We start from the raw sequence: 19,745 nt of genomic DNA, 5'->3' as shown, positions 1-19,745 counted from the left end.
CCTCCTCCCCCTCCTCTCCCTCCTTCTCCTCTCTCTCCCCCTCCTCATCCTCCCCCTCCTCCTCCTCCTCCTCTACAACTAACATGCATTAAGCCCCTATGATGTTCCGGGAACACAGGTAGTTTCTGGTGCATAGAGCTTAGGCTGTTGAACAAGCAAACAAAAATAAATTCACACTGCTGATGAGCATTGCTTTCTTTTCACTTCATGTATGAAATTCACTGTTTTTATTCATGTGCTTAGATGTCCACAATCCGTGATCTTATAGTTCACAAAAAGCAAACGACACATGCATGTTACCTCACCAGACCTAGAAACGAACGTAGAAGCAGTTGTCATTCACTTCCCCTCCAGAGTCTTCCACACGTTTGCACACATACACGGACGGAATGGGTGCCGGCGGGGGTGAGTCCAGCGTTGGTCCAGAGGCAAGACTGTCAAGAAAATGGACCGTGGGAGGGGCAGGGTGACCTTTGGAGATGAGTCCCCAGAAGAACAAAGGTGAAGCTTGGAGAGAGACCACGGGAGCTGAGGTCACGATGTCATCCGTGTATTTCCTTCTAGACCAGTGAGAAGGTGCCTCTGTGCAGGTGAGGAAGCTTTGGCCACACCCAGAAGCCGCCTCTTGCAGGACGAGTTAGTGTTTATTTAAACAATTTTAAAAACTGTGGTGAGATGCACAGGAAATTTGCCGTCTTGTTCATCGAAAGAGTGTGGTCCAGTGGTGTTAAGCACTTTTACGTCGCACCCCAATCTCTGGAGCTTTTTCCTCTTGCAAAGCTGAACCTGTGTCCTTAAGTAACAAGTGCCTGACCCCCCCTTGCCCCAGCCCCTGGCACCCACCATTCTTTTCTCTGCCTCTCTGGACTTGACTCCTCTTAAGTACCTCATACAAGTACGGACTTAACTTCATTTTGCATAACGTCCTCAAGGTTGATTCATGCTGTAACATGTGTTCAGAATTTCCTTTCTTTTAAATCTGAATAATGCAGTCAATTAAACAAATGCAGTCATTTAAACAAAAATGTAAGCTGCTGAACACAGAAAGCTGTTCTTGCCATCTGGTGTGGGACTACTCAGCAGGCTGGGCAATTTCTTGCTGGCCCCGTCCCTGTGGAGCCTTACCAGACTGGATCTGATGGCCCCCAGGTCCCCAGGGTGGGGGTGGGGACTGGTAGCCCCTTTTGGATCCGTCAGCTTGGAATGTAGTGAAAGCGCCCTGGGATTTGGAATTGAAGACAGGTGTAAGTGGGTTGTGTTGCCTATTATGAACGACCTTCCTGCAGGTCACCTCCTCTGGAGAAATCCCTTGATAATCGGAGCCATAGGTGTGTCGTGAGGAGGCATGTTTTCCTTCCTCTCACCGCTAGCTAGGACCCCTGCAGCAGGCAAGAGGGAAGAACTCTGATTGTGCTTCCGGGTAACCACCTACATTCCACCAGACGTGGTAGCATTTCCTCTTTACCCTCCCACTCACCCGGATTTAGAACTTGCTAAGGATTATTGCTTTACATCTGTGTGGCAAGAGTTGGTTTTCAAAACATTTTCACATACGTTCTTTTTTTAAATGTTTATGTATTAAAAAATTTTTTTAATGTTTTCATTTATTTCTGAGAGAGAGGGAGACAGTATGAGCAGGGGAGGGGCAGAGAGAGAGGGAGACGCAGACTCTGAAACAGGCTCCAGGCTCTGAGCTGTCAGCACAGAGCCCGACGCGGGGCTCGAACCCACGCACCGTGAGATCATGGCCTGAGATGAAGTCGGACGCTTAACTGACTAAGCCACCCAGGCGCCCTACATTCATTTTTCTTTAATGTTTCTTCTATTTTTGAGAGAGAGCAAGCGAGCGTGAGTGGGGGAGGGGCTGAGAGCAAGAGGAACAGAGGATCTGAAGCGGGATCCGCACTGACAGCAACTTGGCAGCCGTGAGACCGTGGTCTGAGCCGGAGCTGGGCTCGCAGCGGCCGGAGCCACCCAGGCGGCCCTCAGGTTTTAATGGCAGTTTTGTTGAGATGTAGTTCATCTGGCACACAGTTCACCCTTTGAGCGTATTTACAGGCTCGTACAGCTGTCACTCCAGTCAATTTTAGACTGTCGTCATCATCCCAGAGGAAACCCCGCCCCCCCGGCTGTCACCCTGCTCCTCACCCCCATCCCCGGGCAGCCACAGGCCTACTTTGTGTCTGTAGATTTGCCAGTTCCTAGAAGTAGCATCACGTGGGTCTTTCTGACTGGCGTCTGTCAGCGAGCATTTTTGTGAGGTTCTGCATGGCGTGTGTCAGTGCTTCGCTCCTTCTTAGGGCCGGTGGCTCTGCTGTGCCGGACGCCCTTTTTATTTGCCAAGTCAGTAGTTATTGGACTTCTGGGTCATTCCCATTTAGCCGCTATGAGGAATGCTCATATAAACATTTATGTCCAAAGTGGTTTTTTTTGATATCTGGTTCATTTCTGTTGTGTGCATACCTAGGGGTGGGATTGCTATTCTAAATATTCCTTGTGCTAAAAAAAAATGGCTTTATTTTTTTAGATTTAGAGAAAAATTGTGAAGATAGGACAGGAAGTTCCTATAAACTCCCTCCCTCAGTTTCCCCAATTGTTAACATTTTATATTAGTGCGGTACTTTAATTATTATTATTGAACTAACATTGATACGTTCTTGTTTAAAATATCCATACTTTATTCAGATTTCCTTAGTTTTTACTTAATGTACAGGATCCCACCCAGGACACCAAGTTTTATTTACTTGTCGTTTCTCTTTTGGCTCCTCTCGACTGTGAGTTCCCCAGGTTTTCTTGGTTATCAGTCACTTTGACAGTGAGGAGCGGTGCCAGTTGGCTGGCTTGGAGTCCCTTCCTACGCTGGGATTTGTGTGATGCTTTTCTCACACTTGGCCAGGCGATGATGGGTGTTTGGGAGAAGGACCACGATGCCCTTCTCGTCCTGTATCTGGGGTGCGTGCGTCCTGTAAGGTTCTTTATCATTGTTGATGTTGATCTTGACTCGTCTGGCGTGGCGCATTCGCCAGTTTCCCCGCTGTAAAGTCACTCTAAACTTTCCCTTCTCGTCACTGTGCTCTTTTGAAGGAAGTCACCGCACAGCCGACGCTTCAGGGGTGGTGAGTTTTAGGGGAGTTCTGTTACTACATAAATTATCGGGCACTTCTTCTGTGAGGGAGATTGGGCTCATCTCCTGTTTATTCAAACATTTATTGATATCAGTGTGGACTCATGGATCCTTAGTTTATACTTTTTGTGTTAGTCCAGTGTTACTTCGCATTTTCGCTCCGCTTGTCCCAGCTTTGGCCCCTAGAGCTCCTTCCCTGGGCTCTGGCCTTCCTTTGACATGTTCCATCAAGATAGGCTTTTATCATTTTTTTAATACGTTTATATTTTATTAGCATTTGCATACTTTCTGGCACTGCCAGTTACACAGGCTCATCTTGTGTGTCTCCTGGCTAAGTCCTAGAATCAGCCATTTCCCCAAGGGGTCCTGGTTCCTTTTTTTTTTTTTTTAATTTATTTTTAAAAATTTACATCCAAGTTGGGGTGCCTGGGTGGCTTAGTCGGTTAAGCGTCTGACTTTCGCTTAGGTCATGATCTCTCTGTTCGTGGGTTCGAGCCCCGCGTCGGGCTCTGTGCTGACTGCCAGCTCAGAGCCTGGAGCCTGTTTCAGAGTCTGTGTCTTCCTCTCTCTCTGACCCTCCCCTGCTCACACTGTCTGTCTGTCTGTCTCTCTCTCTCCTAGAAATAAATAAAACATTAAAAAAAAATAAACCAGTATGTTTAAAAAAAAAATTTACATCCAAGTTACGTAGCATAGAGTGCAACAGTGATTTCAGGAGTAGATTCCTTAATGCCCCTCACCCATGGAGCCCATTCCCCTCCCCCACAACCCCTCCAGCAACCCTCTATTTGTTTTTCATATTTAGGAGTCTGTTATGTTTTGTTCCCCTCCCTGTTTTTGTATTCTTTTTGCTTCCCTTCCCTTATGTTCATCTGTTCTGTGTCTTAAAGTCCTCATATGAGCGAAGTCATGTGGTATTTGTCTTTCTCTGACTAATTTCGCTCAGCATGATGCCCTCTAGTTCCATCCACGTAGTTGCAAATGGCAAGATTTCATTCTTTTTGTTTGCTGATTAATACTCCATCGTGTACGTATATATGTATATATCACATCTTCTTTATCCATTCGTCCATCGATGGACATTTGAGCCCTGGTTCCTTTTACTGGAGAATGATATTAGAAACCAAGATTTAGGCTTTAGATATGCTCCTTACATTTATTTTTTAACCTTTTGAACAACTCCATGTGAGTTTTCCATGTCTTTCTTATCTTTCCCTTTTCTGGTAAGCCTGAAACAGCGTGGGCAGAATACTACTGGTTAAGATTCAAGAGTTAGGCTGTTGGGTTTGTAGCCCCAGCACTTATAGCCTGTATAATGTTAACCCCTCCATGCCTCAGTTTTCCCATATATAAAATGGAAATAATAATAGCACCTACCTTGTGGAGTTGTGGTAAAGATGAACACAGGAAAGACATGTAAAATGTTGGATGTCGTCTGGCACCTAATATGCTCAAATGCTGGTGGTGGTAGCAGTTAGTATTTTCCCATCTTCCTCGAATAAATAATGTCTCTGTTCTTCACATTAAGTGACTTGCCTAAAACAGTGGTCAAATGGAGGTTCACATCAGGGCCTTTCCCCTCACGACACACTACCACCTCGCTATTGTAATTTGTTTTTAATGTTTACTTATTTTTGAGTGACACAGAGAGAGACAGAGGGTGAGCAGGGGAGGGGCAGAGAGAGAGGGAGACACAGAATCTGAAACAGGTTCCTGGCTCTGAGCTGTCCACACACAGCCCGATGAGGATGTCAAACCCACAAACTGCAAGATCATGACCTGAGCCGAAGTCGGACTCTTAAGCGACTGAGCCACACAGGGGCCCGGCACTATTGTAATTTTCTGTTTCAGTGTGTCAACTAATGTTAACTGCCTGACATCTGGCAGTGTGCCAGGCATATTAATGCTGACAGTGAAGTTGAGAATTCAGGGGCTCCTATGCAGAGAGATAACATTTTAAATAAATACAGCTATAAAAATGTGTAACTATTCTTAAGTATTTTATTTTTATTTAAAAATTTTTAATGTTTATTTCAAAACACACACAGAGCCCGATGTGGGGCTTGAACCCATGAACTGTAAGATTATGACTTGAGCTGAAGTCAGACACTTAACCCACTGAGCCACCCTGGCACTCCTATTCTTAGTATTTAAAAATTTTTTTTTATAGTTTATTTATTTTTGAGACAGGGACAGAACATGAGTAGGGGAGGGGCAGAGAGAGAGGGAGACAGAATCTGAAGCAGGTTCCAAGTTGGCTGTCAGCACAGAGCCCCACACGAGGCTCGAACCCACAAACCGTGAGATCATGACCTGAGCCGAAGTCGGACGCTTAACCCACTGAGCCACCCTGGCGCCCCTATTCTTAGTATTTTAGAATAGGGTGCTGTATAATTTTAAAAATTTCATTCTGGGTTAGGAACGAGAACTTGTTCCACTAAGCTAACTGGAAGCCTTTCTTCTTCTCTTTCTCGTTAGCGGACTCATTGGGCGAAGCTGGGCTATGTTGTTTGCCAGCGGAGGCTTCAGGGTGAGACTCTATGACGTTGAACAGCAACAGGTAACGAGCGCCTTGGAAAACATCAGGTAAGGTAGCCGGCCCCTCCTGGGAGGGACTGGTGGCTCTTCTGCCCTCAGGGGGTCTTGCTTATCATGTTCTCCAGGCCGTGAATACGTGTGCTTTACTCCTCCGCGCCATGCGCCATGCGCCATGGCGGTTCCAGTGCTCTGCGCTGGTAACGGCCGGGCCTCCAGAGGTGGAGGCGGAACGTAAGGCCGCAGAAGGAGCTCAGGTGTGAGGAAGGGACCCGGGACCGTGAAGACGCACGAGGAGTGGAGGCGCCGAACAGGCGTCTGAGGCTTCCGTCACACGGCTGGACAACTGGGCCCCCGGTGGTCCCTCTGCACAGACAGAGCTGGCGCTTGGCCTGTGGTAGCCGGAGCGGCGTGGGCCTTCCATGTTAGGGGCAGGAGGGCCTGAGGTTTGGTTTGACCTATTGACCCATTGATGCCCGGACTCCATGAACTGTGACAACTGGAAGAGTTGAAGGCCTCAGAGTAGGCGAACTTATGTGTGCTCAGTGCTGGGAGGGGGCGGGGCGCGGAGGGGGGCTGAAGTTTGGGAGTAACCACAGGCTGCAGAATAAAATAGGAACCAAAGGAAAAAGGCCAAGAATGACGGAGGTCAAAGATGGAAGCTCCAAACTAATGGAATGTTCTGGAATGTTCTGGAAGATGAAAGGGCCCTAAGTCATGACCTCTTCGCCTGAGATGACCATCGCGGAACGCAGTTTTGACCATCTCACACATGGTGTCGCTTGGACAGGTGTTATCCTTCTTGGGGGGATGTCCATGAACTTAAAGCTGTATTTTGTGTGACAAAACTATGCTCACTTTACAGTTTATTTGAAAACACTAACATATATGGTGTGATGTCAGGCTATAGACACGAAGAAGTTGTACACTTTAGTCCAATTGTGTAACGCATGAAGAGCCTAAAATCCAGAGAAGTCAAGTTGCTTCTTACATGTCGTGATGTACAGCCAATGCCAGGAGGAAACATCAATCTGAAAAGGAAACAAACAGGGGCACCTGGACGGCTCAGGCTGTGGAGCATGTGACTTTTGACCTCATGGTTGTGAGCTCAAGCCCCACATTGGATGTAGAGATTACTAAAAAATAAAACCTTAAAAAAATAAAAGATACAAAACCCAATAAAGTGAAGGAACCACTCTAAAACTAAACACATATGCTCCTAACACTTTGTTCTTTACTCTTATATGAGAAGGAAGAGGAATTAGCATAAATACCTACTATGTTCCAGGCATGTGCTATCCACTTGGGATACATAGATGAGGAAGAGGGATAAGTCCTATCTGCCATGGAGTTTATAGTCTGGTAATCTTACCATATAAATTCTCCTAGCCCATGAGGCAGATATTAGTGCCAATATTTTATGAGAAAACTAGGTCTCTGAATGGTCAGGAACTTGCTCAAAGACACAGGAAGATCAAAGAGCCTGGCTCTGGGTTCATGTGACACGTTAGGGGTGGGTCTCAGCATCTTTAGCCCCCATCTGTACTATTTGTTGTATAGAGATTCTACAAATGTTACTTTTAACATAATATTTAATATACGTAAAGGAATAGATGGTTTAGTAAGATGTGCACTCATGAAACTACCGACTTGAGATCTAGAACGTCAGCACCCTCTATGCCTTTTGAAACCGGTCCCCTAACTCCCCCACCAGAAGTCACAAATACCGTTTCTGTTGTATTTACTGTTACCCTGCCTTAAAAAAGTTTTATCATTTATCATGTATCTCTAAATAATGTGGTTTAGTTTGTTTTTGTGCTTTATAAAAATATCTTTGAGATTCATGCATGTTGTTATTGCTTGTTAGCAGTGCATACATGCTTAATCCACTGTGACTCTGCTGTGACTCGCGTATGATATCCTTCTGATGGACACTAGGCTGTTTCCAGTTGGGGGCTGCTGTAACCAGTGCCGCTGACGTCCTGGCATGCGCGCCCTGCTGCGTCCCCTCGTGCGGAGGTACAAGAGCGTGTGGGCGCATCCCTGAGTGCAGACTGCTGGCTCTGTTTTTCCTCCTGGGATTTTGCTTTTGTGTCTGTTGAACCAGCTCATTCTAGCCTTCACATCTTTTAGGCTTTCTTATATTTCCTGTCTCCCTGTGTCTTTGGAAGACAGTTTGGATACATTCTGTAGATTTTTCTTCGAGTCCACTCATTCTGGCTTCAGCTGTGTCTGATCTGTTATTTAATCCATCTACTGAATTTATTTCAGCAATTAAAGTTTCATTTTAAAAGTTCTGTTTCCTTTCCAAATATGCTTGTTCATTTTTAATAGTTTTTCACTGTTTGCTCATTTGTGGTTACATTTTTCAAACCTTTGAATACTTGGTATGCAGTTGTGATTTATTAAAGGAGAGCAAGAGAGCAGGGGAGGGGCAGATAGAGGGAGGGATAGAATCCCAATCAGGCTCCACACTGTTGGTGCAGAGCCTGCCGTGGGGCTCGAACTCACAAACTGTGAGATCATGGCCTGAGATGAGATCAAGAGTTGGGTGCTTAACCGACTGAGCCACCCAGGTGCTCCAGCATATCTTCTTTGAGTTCTTTCTCTATTGTTAATTCTTTTGGTTAAAGGGGGAATCTTGAAATTTTTCCTTACTTGCTCTACTTGCTGACTTAATCGTGCATAAAGATTATTCTTATGCAGGATCCTGTGGTTTGTAAACAGAGGCCCTTCAAAGATTTTGACCTACCTTAGTGTTGAAGTGGAAATCTTCAGAAGTCTTTAAATAAATTTTAAGCCTCAGTATAAATAGCTCAAAAGCCCTGTTTTACCATTAGAATGCAGAAGAAAATACACCTCTCAAGAGAATGATCTTAAAAGAACCAACTGAGAAGTAAAAGGATTTCCTCAGATTGAGTCAGACTGTTTTTTTAAAAAAAATGTTAATGTTATTATTTTTGAGAGAGAGAGCACAAGCAGGGGAGGGGCAGAGAGAGAGGGAGACACAGAATCCAAAGCAGGCTCCAGGCTCCGAGTTGTCAGCACAGAGTCTGATGCGGGGCTTAAACCCAGAAACCGTGAAACCGTGACCTGAGCCAAAGTCAGACGCTTAACCGACCAAGCCAGCCCGGTGCCCCCGAGTCTGTGTTTTTAAAGGGCATCAACATGGGGAGCACAGCAGCACAAAGAACTTACTATTTGGTCTAATGGAGGTGATGGCGGGAACAGTGGGAAGTGACTTACTGACAAGGAAAAAATAATTGGGGGGGGGTGGGTACTGTTGTAAAGAAATTTACATAATTCATGCTATTCCTAAATAAGTAAAATTACACCTGCTCTGTTAACTTTATCTTTTATTCCCATAGTAAGTGGTTTTTCTGAGTAGGAATGTGGCCAGCTCCCGTTTGGAAGTGGTGGTTGGTGACAACGTAGACCTCGTGTTCTCGCGTGGTGATCCCGACCCTGCAGCAGGCGCGGACGTCTGTCTGGTTTCCTGCCCGCACTATTTGTGGCTGGGGCTTTGGAACCAAGAGGTGGCAGCGCAGTAAGCGGCCTGTCAGAGGAGAGAGCACAGCCCCTCACCGAGCGACACATGAGGCCAGCCTCGCCCGGGCTGCACACCAGGGCCGCGTCCTCTCCGTAAGGGCCAGACAGGACGTCTCCCGCTTTTCAGGTCACAGGGGCCCTGGAGTGGCCGCTCTTGGTCGGCTGACAGCGGCTGCGGACGGGCTGGGAAGCAGCGGGCCGGCTGTGTTCCCGCAGAGCTTTGGGGGTCGTCTGGTTTTCACACGTCACGAAGTATTACTGTTCTTGTTTTGTTTCCAACCATTTCCAAACGTGGACGGCATTTCATCCCCTGGGCCAGACGGGCGGTGGGCAGCGTCGACCGGTGGGGGCACTCCAGGCATCCCGGTGACACTATCGTTTCATCTTTTATCTTGTCAAGCCAGCTGCACTCAGTCGGACCCACGAGAAAACTCTAAGATCCCTGTCAGAAAAGTCTTTTCTTCTCTCTCTCTGAGTTTGTGCTTCAGGCCTGTTTTTTTAGGTGCATCATTAGTGTGTCACTTTTCCAGCCCTTTCAGGCGTCAGAGGCCGTATGTGGAAACTGTGGGTGGGGTTTTTATTGTTTTTAGCTAAAAAAAATGGAAAATATTTGTTTTTAAGGCCTGATGAAAGGCTTGCCTGTTATCCTACTGCTTTGCTTAATTAAGAGCTAATATTTCTTACTATTATTGGCGCCTGATTAGATTGAACTTTTAAATGTCCGTCTGTAAGAGTTTTGAACCAAAAAGACCAAAATATTGTCATTAGCAGCCTTATGACAGAAAAGCAAATCTGAATTCTTACGTGTCTAAGATTTAAGAAGCGCACACAGGGTTCTTTCCTCACGAGCAGCAGCTTTATTTTTGTAGCTCATCCGCCCGGACGCTGAGCTCCCTGAAACGTGCAGGGCGGGCTCTACTTCTTTGGCAGGAAGTGGAGATCTCGGGGTATCTTGTGACCGACTACCTCTTTCTTCTGGAATTACTGCCGGCAAATAGGAGCAAGGAAATCAGGTTGACTCACGTCATGTTGCCCTCCGAGGGAGGACTGGTCTCGTCATCTAAGGCAAGCCAGCCGCTCCCCCTCCTCACCCAAGAGTTTCGGGTGTCCCGTTCCTGTGCACAGAGACCACGGAAAGAGCATTGAGTCCAAACCTTAATCTCGTATGTGCCTTGGTCAGTAAGAAGAGTTGTGAGTTTCAGTTCTTCTTCAGTCAGAAAAGAATTATTGCTGCTGCTTTCTGCAAATGAGCTGTCACTGCAGATTCACAGAGACTCATAGCTCCCGTCACCGCACTGGGTGTTGGGCTGTGGTCCTTGGGTGTCAGGAGCCAAGAGCACAGCGTCCCTGACCACGCATGCCGCGTAGGTATAAGGAGAGCCAACTTGGCCCTTTTCGTTAAGAAGTATAAATAATACCTCTTCCTGATTGCGTGGAATGGACTAATGGGTCAGAATCATTTGTGCCCACCGGGCCCCCTTTTATGACCCTGGTGTCTGTTCGTCACCCTAGGTTGTAGCTTCATGGGGACGGAGAGGACGCGTTGTGCTCGTTACACCCTCACTACTGCAGTGGTATGTGATCCGCGTGCGAGCTTGTTGGCCACAGAAGGAAGCCGCGTACACACCTCTTGTCCCCAGAATGGGGCACGAGCTCAGTAATTGTTTTCACTGAGTCCTGGGAGCCTTTTCTAGACCCTCCGGAAGTACTTCTTGCCGGTTTTGAGTCTTTCCTTGCCACCTACCCGCCCCCCCCCCCACCCCGTGCAATATGCCTCACTTCCTGTATTCACATCCTTCCAACCTCATAGTAGAGAATATGTGGACGAGATCTTACTCCTTCTGCATGAAAGTTCTATTTATGTTAGGCTCATTAAACACTAATCTCCAATGAGCAGAAACTGGTAGAAATTGTACATCTTGATTCTGAAATTGTAAAAATGAACTTAAAATGGGTGCAGCTGATTTTTTTTTAAGTTCAGCATGAGATGGTTAGAGAAATGATCACAATGCATGCCATGCCAAGCGATCAAGGAGAATTAAAAAAATTAAAAAGATGTCACCAAGAGTAATCTTTTTCTAACAGAGTGGTAAAATGAGAAACTTAAAACTTAACACATTTAACTCTTAAAATAGAAGGGTGGCTTGACCTTGGAAAACCTTGTTAGCTGCCCCTTTACCACGTGGTTTTGGTTTCCATTGTATGCCTGAGGCTCGACCCGTGTTAGGTCTCAAGAAAGAATTTGAGACTTTGAATCTATTTTAAGAGAAAAACAATGATCAGGTAAAAGTTATTATATGGACTTCTAGATCAGGACATGACTTCTTAGGGTTTGGATCCAGCATCATTTCCATGTAGTGACAGGCCGTTCCAGCTGTCACCGGACCTGGGCTGCCTGGCCCGAGCCATGTTGATATCTCAGTGTCCCGCCTCCACTCTCAGGCAGAGAACAGCTGCCTTGCTTTATGCGAGTCCCAGTCTGAAATCACTATATTTTGATAAACTTTCTCTTTATGATTTCTGTATTGCCGCCTCTTTACCTTCTGTAGATGGTCGTTCTGGTGTGCAGATCCCCCCAAAATGCATCAGCTTTCTACACAGATTAGGATTTACTAAACCCCCAGAAGTGATCCCTGAAACCAGGTAGCTGCGCTGTTCTCCTGTGTCCTGAGTGCCTGAGCTCCTTGTGCCTGAACTCAGGCATTTCCAGTAACTGGGCTCCTGGGGATGTTTGTAACTTGCTACCCCAACCTCTGCACTTGCTTAAATATCTTGAATTCAGTTTTGATCTGGATTCCTCTGGATCGATCTGTTCTGGTTTGAAGGGAACTTTTACTTTCCCTGCATACCTTTTGGCTAGAATAGCTGAGTGTGATAGATCGCACAATGGCCATGAATTGCTTCCATCCCTGTCTGCACACCTGCTTGTAGTGTGACTTTGCTGCTCCCACTGCCTGACTCCGGGTTTGGCCACGGACTGTCGCTGGCCAGCGGGACAGAGAGCAGATGTGATGCAAGCAGCGGCCGGGGAAGTCCCTGGGCGTTGAGGTCTCACCCTCGCTTGCTGTGGGAAACCTTCCTGCCGCCCTTCCTCCTGTCCGTCAGGACATGTGGCCCTGCGGTCAGCCAGCACCGCCAGCACCAGCCGCTAGGTGGGTGAGGGAGGCCGTCCTCGGCCAGCGGCCCCCAGCTGCCTGCCACGTGACCGCAGCAGCACAGGGAGCGAGCTGCCGGAATCACCAAGTCCCAGATTGTGACAAGAGGTGGGTAGATTCCCAGTTTACCAAGCCTTGGTCGGGCTCCTGTGGTTAGATTGCTGTCCTCCACTGCTTCTAGGTTCTGAGGGGTCCTGGTTCTTGTCTTTGGCCAGCTAGTAGCTGGCCTCTACTAGGGGAATTCTCCTATAGTGTAGAGCTATCAGTCCGTTCCCTGTCTTCAAGGAACATACGGTAGTGAGTGAACTTTTATTGGGACACAGCATGCCCATTTGTTTACGTATTATCATGTCTGTTTTCACTCTACAGGTAGTTGCAACACAGACCAAATGACCCACGAAGCCTAAAATATTTACCATCCCCTCGCCCCCGCCCTGGGAAACGGATCAGCAGTGTATGAGTAATAATTAACATGCTGTGACATTTCAGGAGAAGTTGAGCAGGCCTAGCCAAACTGATAGTAAATGCTTTAGTATCAGGTGAAATTTGAACGTAGATTTTGCAGGTAAAACTCCAAGGCTGGGGAAAATATATGTCAGGTTGGCGACACATAGTTTGAAAACAGAAAAAATTTGCTACAGAAGAATGTAAACAATCTAGGTATAAATATAAAAAGTGTAAAATACATTCATGGAGAATTTTTTAAAAATTTTATTGAAGGACAGTTAATAAAACTTAAGTAAATGGAGAGACATATGTCCAAGAGCCTGTCTTGGTGGTTTAATTGAAGCCCCCCTAGAAGGGGACAGGGAGTGGGTCGACCGGACCGAGCTGCACGGGACAGTTCAGAAGCCATGTGAGGTCCTGCGGTTGCCACAGTCTGCGGGTTCCGCCGGTCATCCAGCCTGACTTATCTGTGTGTTCACAGGTCGCGATGCCACTTGGCCTTCATTGGGACTGTTCAAATGATTGCTTCATTTGAGTTATTTACTTTCCTTCCCAAACAGAAACTGTGTTGCTTTATCTGGTTTGTGAAAGGCATATATGCTAATTGTACACTCAATGCATTGGTGTGAAATAAGGAAACTTCAGCAGGCTCTGGGTGGTAGGAATAAGAGTGACTGTTGGGGGCGCCTGGGGGGCTCAGTCGGTTAAGTGTCCGACTTCAGCTCAGGTCATGATCTCGCGGTTCGTGGGTTCGAGCCCCGCGTCGGGCTCTGTGCTGACTGCCAGCTCAGAGCCTGGAGCCTGTTTCAGTCTGTGACTCTCTCTCTCTCTGACCCTCCCCTGCTCACGCTGTCTCTCTCTCTCTCTTAGAAGTAAATAAAAATATTAAAAAAAAAAAGTGACTGTTGAACGTTTTGGGGCCACACACTTCTATCTGGATCTGGCATGCGTCTGTGCACGTGGGCACTCACGCATTAGCGGTGAAAGTAGGGCCATGAAGGCTTATGTGGTATTAGGGGCGGACTCAGGATTGGTATAAATTCTGCTTTGTCTGGTCGTCCCTCCGTGAGGTTTCCAACAATGACAAACAAATGAAAGTACATGTATTAGCTGAGCCAAGGCTTGATCAAACTCGTGTGTAAACTTTGGTGAAATCAACAAGACTTGAGGCTTATGCAGGTCCTCTGCTCCCCCCAGTATCTCCCCACCCCCGAGTCCCAATGTCACCACCAGCCTGGGGGAAGAGAACCTCAGGGTGCCCCGGTGAGGAGGGGTGAAGTGGGGGCAGTGACGGTCAGGGCCAGTCGGGGCAGTCAGCTCTAGCTGTCCTGTGGGGTAAATGGAGAGAGTTTCTTTCTGCAGTGCATTTAACTCACATACTTCACTGAGAGGTTTTCAAATTCAGGTGTGCAAGGGGGTTGGGGACAGTAAAGTAGGAAAGAGGTGGATCCTTGGCAAATTGGACCTAATCTTTGGTGGAAGGTATTCAAGACTTAAAAACACTGTGCTGTCGAGCAGAAAGGGTCTGGGGCTACTCTTTAATAAAAAGTTTTGTATTCTATCCTTTTTTCTCCCACTTCAAGAACATGAGGAATGATTTTAAGGGTCCACCTAATATCCCACTGCAGAAGATGGGCTGTGCTGTCAGACATCTCTTTCCCCACTTTCATACTGTAATAGCTTAATACAAGATTTTTGTAGAGCTTCCACTGAATCTGCCCGTGTGTGGTTAGCGGGGTCCAGCGTGGGCCTCCGTGCCACGAGCAGAGCCAGGTTAGAGGACCGGAAACAACCATGTCTGAGTCTCCGTATCTGCATGTCTCCTTTCTTTGACTCTTCAGTTCCTCCAGAAAAGAATCTGCCAGTTTCCATGTAGCATTGCTGCTCCTGATCAAAGGAAAGTGCCCGGAGGTGCGCACGCGCGCGTGTGTGTGTGTGTGCGGGGTGTTCTAAAGTATGTATATTTTATTTTAACTCCCTGTTCTCAGTAGTGTGGCGTCTGAGCCTCTGACGTGTCCGGTGTGTTCCGGGATGGGGGGGGAGGGTCATTAGCCCCCAGGTTGTTGCGACCTTCAGTGCTCTTCGGCCCTTGCTCCTTACTCTGCATCTGTCCTATCTGGTGTCTGCAGATTCCGAGCTTCGCCTGTCTCTTGGGAGACTTGCTTCTCGTTGGCCTTCCTTTCCCCACATTAAACCTCAGCTTTCCCTACCCCATGGAGCCATTTACGTTCCACTCTCCTGATCTCTTCCACCTCCCACAAAAAGAGATCTTTTGTGCATTGTACCTTTGTGATGTCTTTGACCTTGTGGGCCTATGTATGCGCACACGCGCACATACATACACGCATATATAAGTTTATTTATTTATTTTGAGAGAGAGAGACATTGAAAGAGTGAGCAGGGAGGGGCAGAGAGAGGGAGACACAATCCCAGGCAGGCTCTGTGCTGTCAGGACAGAGCCTGATGTGGGGATCCGTCTCACAAGCCACGAGATCATGACCTGAGCTGATGAAAGTCAGGCGCTTAACTTACTGAGCCACCCAGGCGCCCCACATAGTTTTTAACATTCCTTTAGCTTGGTTTTATTGAGGTTTTTGGAGGGGGCAGAGATGAATGTATGTGTTATCCAGTGTGTGTGATGAGAAGTCCAAGCCCTAGGTCATTACACGAACCAGCTGGAGTGACACTAAATGACCCTCTCACTCATTCTACAAAACCTACAAGCATGTTAGCCCCTTAGTCAATTTATTTCTGAGTTCTAGTTTATGTGGAGTTTAGTTCTTGCATGAATTCTATCCTACCTTCTAGAAGAATCAAGTTCAAACACAATTTAAATGCCAAAGTAATTACACCCTTAAAAAGAAAACATCTTGTTTTTATTTTTAATTATGGTAAAAAAAAAAAAAGTAACATAGAATTTACTTTTTTAGAAACCATTTTAGTTGTATAGTTCAGTAGTGTTAAGTACATTCACACTGATGTGCAGCAGATCTCCAGAGCTTTTCCTCTCCCGAGATCGAAACTCTACCCATTAAACAATTTCCCATTTTCCCCCCTCCCAGCCAGTATCATACTTTTTCTTCTGTGAATTTGGATACTTTATTTTTGTTTTTGTTTTTTTCAAAAAATTTTAGTGTTTATTTTTGAGAGAGAGAGAGCACGTGCGTGTACAAGTGGGGGCGGGGCAGAGAGAGAGAGGGAGACACAGAATCAGAATCAGGCTCCAGGCTCTGAGCTGTCATCACAGAGCCCGACACAGGGCTCGAACTCACTAACTGCGAGATCATGACCCGAGCCAAAGTCGGTCACTTAACCGACTGAGCTACCCAGGTGCCCCTGGGATACTTTAGACATCTCATATAAGCGGAATCCTATAATATCTGTGTTTTTGTGACTGGTTTATTTCACTTAGCATTATGTCCTTAAGATTCATCCATATTGTAGCAAGTGAAAGGATTTCCTTCCTTTTAAAGGCTGAAAAACATTTCCATTGTATGTATACACTGCATTTTGTTTATTCTTTCATCCACTAATGGACATTGGACTTGCTTCTACCCTTTGGCTATTGCAAAGAATGCTGCTACAAACATGGGTGTACAGATACCTCTTTAAGTCCCTGCTTTCATTTCCTCTGAATATATACCCAGAAGGGGGATTACTGGGTCATATAATAATTCCATTTTTAATTTTTTTAGGAACCACCATAACGTTTTCCATAGCAGCTGCACATGTTACATACAGTCCCACCGGTAGTAGTCAAGGGTTCCCATTTCTCCATTGTCTTTAGCTTTTTAAATTAATAAATACTCGTTTTGAATAAAACTTCAAAAATATGAGAAAATTAAAACCACGCGTATTTTGCCCTACAGTGATAATTGTTAACATTTCCTTTTCTCCAGTTTTAAATAGAATTGAACTTCACTGAAGTTAGGGCAGGAATGCCTTGACTTCTAGTGCGAGGCTGACCTCTAGAGGTATAACTGGTATGCTGCAGGCACTTACTACAGTGATTTGAACAAAGAGCATTCCTGACTATTACATACCGTAGGCTGCAACCTTCCGGCCTGTGTGAGGCTGCCGAGAGCCCACTGAGAGCCCTGTCTTTTCTGGGTGTTTATGGGTTAAGTTCTTCCAAGATATTCAGTGAAAATTTTTGAAACTAGACTAACTGGGATAAAACATTGCCAAATGGCTGGTTTTGATTTGTGGGCGTAATTCTTGAACTTGAAGAGAACACGAGGGATTGTCTGAGTATGTCTAAAAGTTCCTCCACATGTCTTTTTTTTTTTAATATTTTAAAATGTTTAATTTATTTTTGAGAGGGTGATAGAGTCACTGTGAGCAGGGGAGGGTCAGAGAGAGAGGGAGACACAGAATTAGAAGCATCCACATGTCTTACCTGGTAGAGTTTGCAGCCCCAGTGGGTTAGTGTGTGACCAGGCCCCTCCCTCCTGCTCCGGTCTTTTCCAGGGGCGGAAGGGGCCTTGAGGCCAAGTCACTTACGGGGATTCTTCGCCCTGAGTCTGATCTGCGCGAGGCCATTGGTGTGGCTATTCTGCCGCCTGCCTCCATTTCCTCCCTTTTCCCAGGGACAGTCCCTGGGAATTCTACAGAACAGCAGCTCATCTGGGCAGCAAGAGCCACTCTCCGTCTCTGTGAGGCTGATCTGACTCAGGACATTGGGAAGAAAGGACAGAGGTTTGCTTTGGCCTCCTGAAGCCTGAAGCAGGTGGTTTTGAGCACATTAGCCTCTCAAACATAATTCTCTAAATGATGAAATGGGTGATCATTATGTTTTCAGGGTTTGGCACATAAAAACCCCATCCGAGTTCAATAGAAAATAGCTGTGTCAGGCTGGTGGCCAAAAGAACTTCAGTGTTTTGTTGATTTAAAAAAATGAAAAGAAGCACATATGTTGGGATTGGTGGTGGCTAATTCTCAGGAATGTGGGGATGTGTATGATTCTTTGTTTTTTTTTTTTTTTACTTTAAAAAATAAGTTACAAAAAGAACGTCTTTGTAGAAAAAGAACAGGGGCACCGTATTTTATTTCTCACTTGTTTCTCTGTGACAGCAAGTGCATTTGAAGGGAACGATTTTTTGTTTCCTTGGTATCTCTTCAGAGATACGAACAATTTTATTCTGGTTATACCTATGGGATAGGTACTGTTTTCCAGTGTTATTGGTTTCTAGGCTTAGCTGTTGCTGCAGGTCTAATTTATATAAATCATACAGTTTAAAGCCAAGCAGTCTAGACACGTTGTAATTTCCTTCAGCCAATAGTTCTATCGAAGTTCTGAACAAAACAGATGGCAGGCCCTTTCAGTTTATAAGGATGGAGGCATCCAGATCCTGTGTGTCGGCGGATATTTATGGAAGGGCTCCTGGAGGAGGCAAGCGTACCCGAAACTGCAGCTGCATCACTGCTGCAGAAACGAGAGCGTGTTCGGGGGACACCTGGGCTCCTGACGGTCTGACGACCGCTCTGGTAACGTCCAGCCGTTCCGGGGAACGTGGTTTCACGGCAGGTCCTGGCCGAGGTCCCGCCTTCCTAGAGCCCGTCGTTGCCGTGACGCTACCCCTGCGTGCCTGTCTGTGGCCCCACCTACGTTTGACCAACCCACTTCTTCATTCAAACTGCCCCCGAGGATGAGCTGATTGATGGCCACGTACCACGTGTAGTCAGCCTGGCGCACCTGCTGGTAATGCCATCCTGGAAGGAGACGGTGGGCTTGCCAGGCACACCAGGGCTCCCACAGAGGAAGACGGGCCCCGGAGTCTAAGTTCAGGCTCAACAGTCCGGGACGCGGGTGTTAGCAGCAGTCACCAGGGAGGGAGTGGATGCAGACTCTTTCTGTTTTCCCCAGTATATTGTGTACCTTGAATTCTCAGACTTTAGGTAAATACATTATGCCGATTAGTCCTGTAAGTAATTCCCAGCAGACAGGATTTTTTTTTTTTTTTTTTTAATGAGAGTCATTATGGTCTAGTAGGAAGTTGATCCTATTCAGTGTGTTTGGGAGGAGGAGTCAGAAGACCAGTTTCCATCCCGCCTGCTGCTAGCACGTGGGTCCCTGAGTGAGTCTGTAACCAGTTTTCGGCCTTGATTTCAGAAGTAACAGAGTGAATAAGCTAGATTAAATTAAAAAAACACATTCTTTGCATTTTCATGCATTTCAGAAGCGTATTGTTATCTTTAAGTCTAAATTTATTGGATTCAGGTGGATTTAGATATTTACATATATGTACCTGTAAGTATAAAATATATAATAATGCATAAATACTATTTTGTATATAGATAATACAAATATTTTGTATATAAATAATATAAATATTATTTTTTTCAAACCAGTAAAACTGGGAAACAGAAGAATAGGCCTTAGCAGTGGTAACTCTAAAACATCAGTTCTTTTCTATACATATGAGTAAGAACCATGATGTAATCAGTGATTGTTATAAATTATGTGTGTAGTAGAGATCATATTGACACTGAATAACTTATTGCTTAAATGGATATGGTCAGTATTTCTCCTCTCTCATGAATAATAAAATGTGCCTAATGTCTAAGAATATTAAATTTCAAAGAAAGTCTAGGGCATAGCTTCTGACGGTGTGGTGGAGTAAGCATCTTAAAAACACTTTCCACTTCAAAATACAAGTATTGCGTAAATGTACAGCTTGTATTGCACAGCTGAGCTGGCAAGAAAGTAATGTTTGTGTGTAAAGCATTTTCGGGTGCCTGCTAATCGGGGGTGGGGGTCAGGGGTACTCAGTTCCCAACAGGGAGTTGTTCCCAGGGGGACGTCCACATGTGTCCTTAGGATCCTCCAAAATAAGGTAGCCATTTTCTGGCACAATTTTAAGGTAGGTTAAAAAAAATTTTTTTTTAATGTTTTTATTCATTTCTAGGAGAGAGAGAGAGAGAGACAGCGTGAG

General features: G+C 45.9%; 1 protein-coding gene across 1 annotated transcript in view; it reads left to right on the top strand.

Annotated features, from left to right (window-relative positions):
- The window catches only part of CRYL1 (crystallin lambda 1), a 127,476-nt gene that overhangs the window by 12,916 nt on the left and 94,815 nt on the right, over positions 1 to 19,745 (top strand). The window contains exon 2 of the mRNA XM_039224268.1: positions 5,603 to 5,710. Within this exon, the coding sequence (XP_039080199.1) occupies positions 5,603 to 5,710 (108 nt within the window). The remainder of the gene's footprint in view (positions 1 to 5,602; positions 5,711 to 19,745) is intronic.

Source organism: Hyaena hyaena, unplaced genomic scaffold (genome assembly GCF_003009895.1).
Source record: "Hyaena hyaena isolate Hyena2069 unplaced genomic scaffold, ASM300989v1 scaffold_1582, whole genome shotgun sequence".
Taxonomy (NCBI): Eukaryota; Metazoa; Chordata; class Mammalia; order Carnivora; family Hyaenidae; genus Hyaena; species Hyaena hyaena.
Note: the sequence above shows the minus strand (reverse complement) of the source record. Positions and strands in the feature narration are given on the sequence as shown.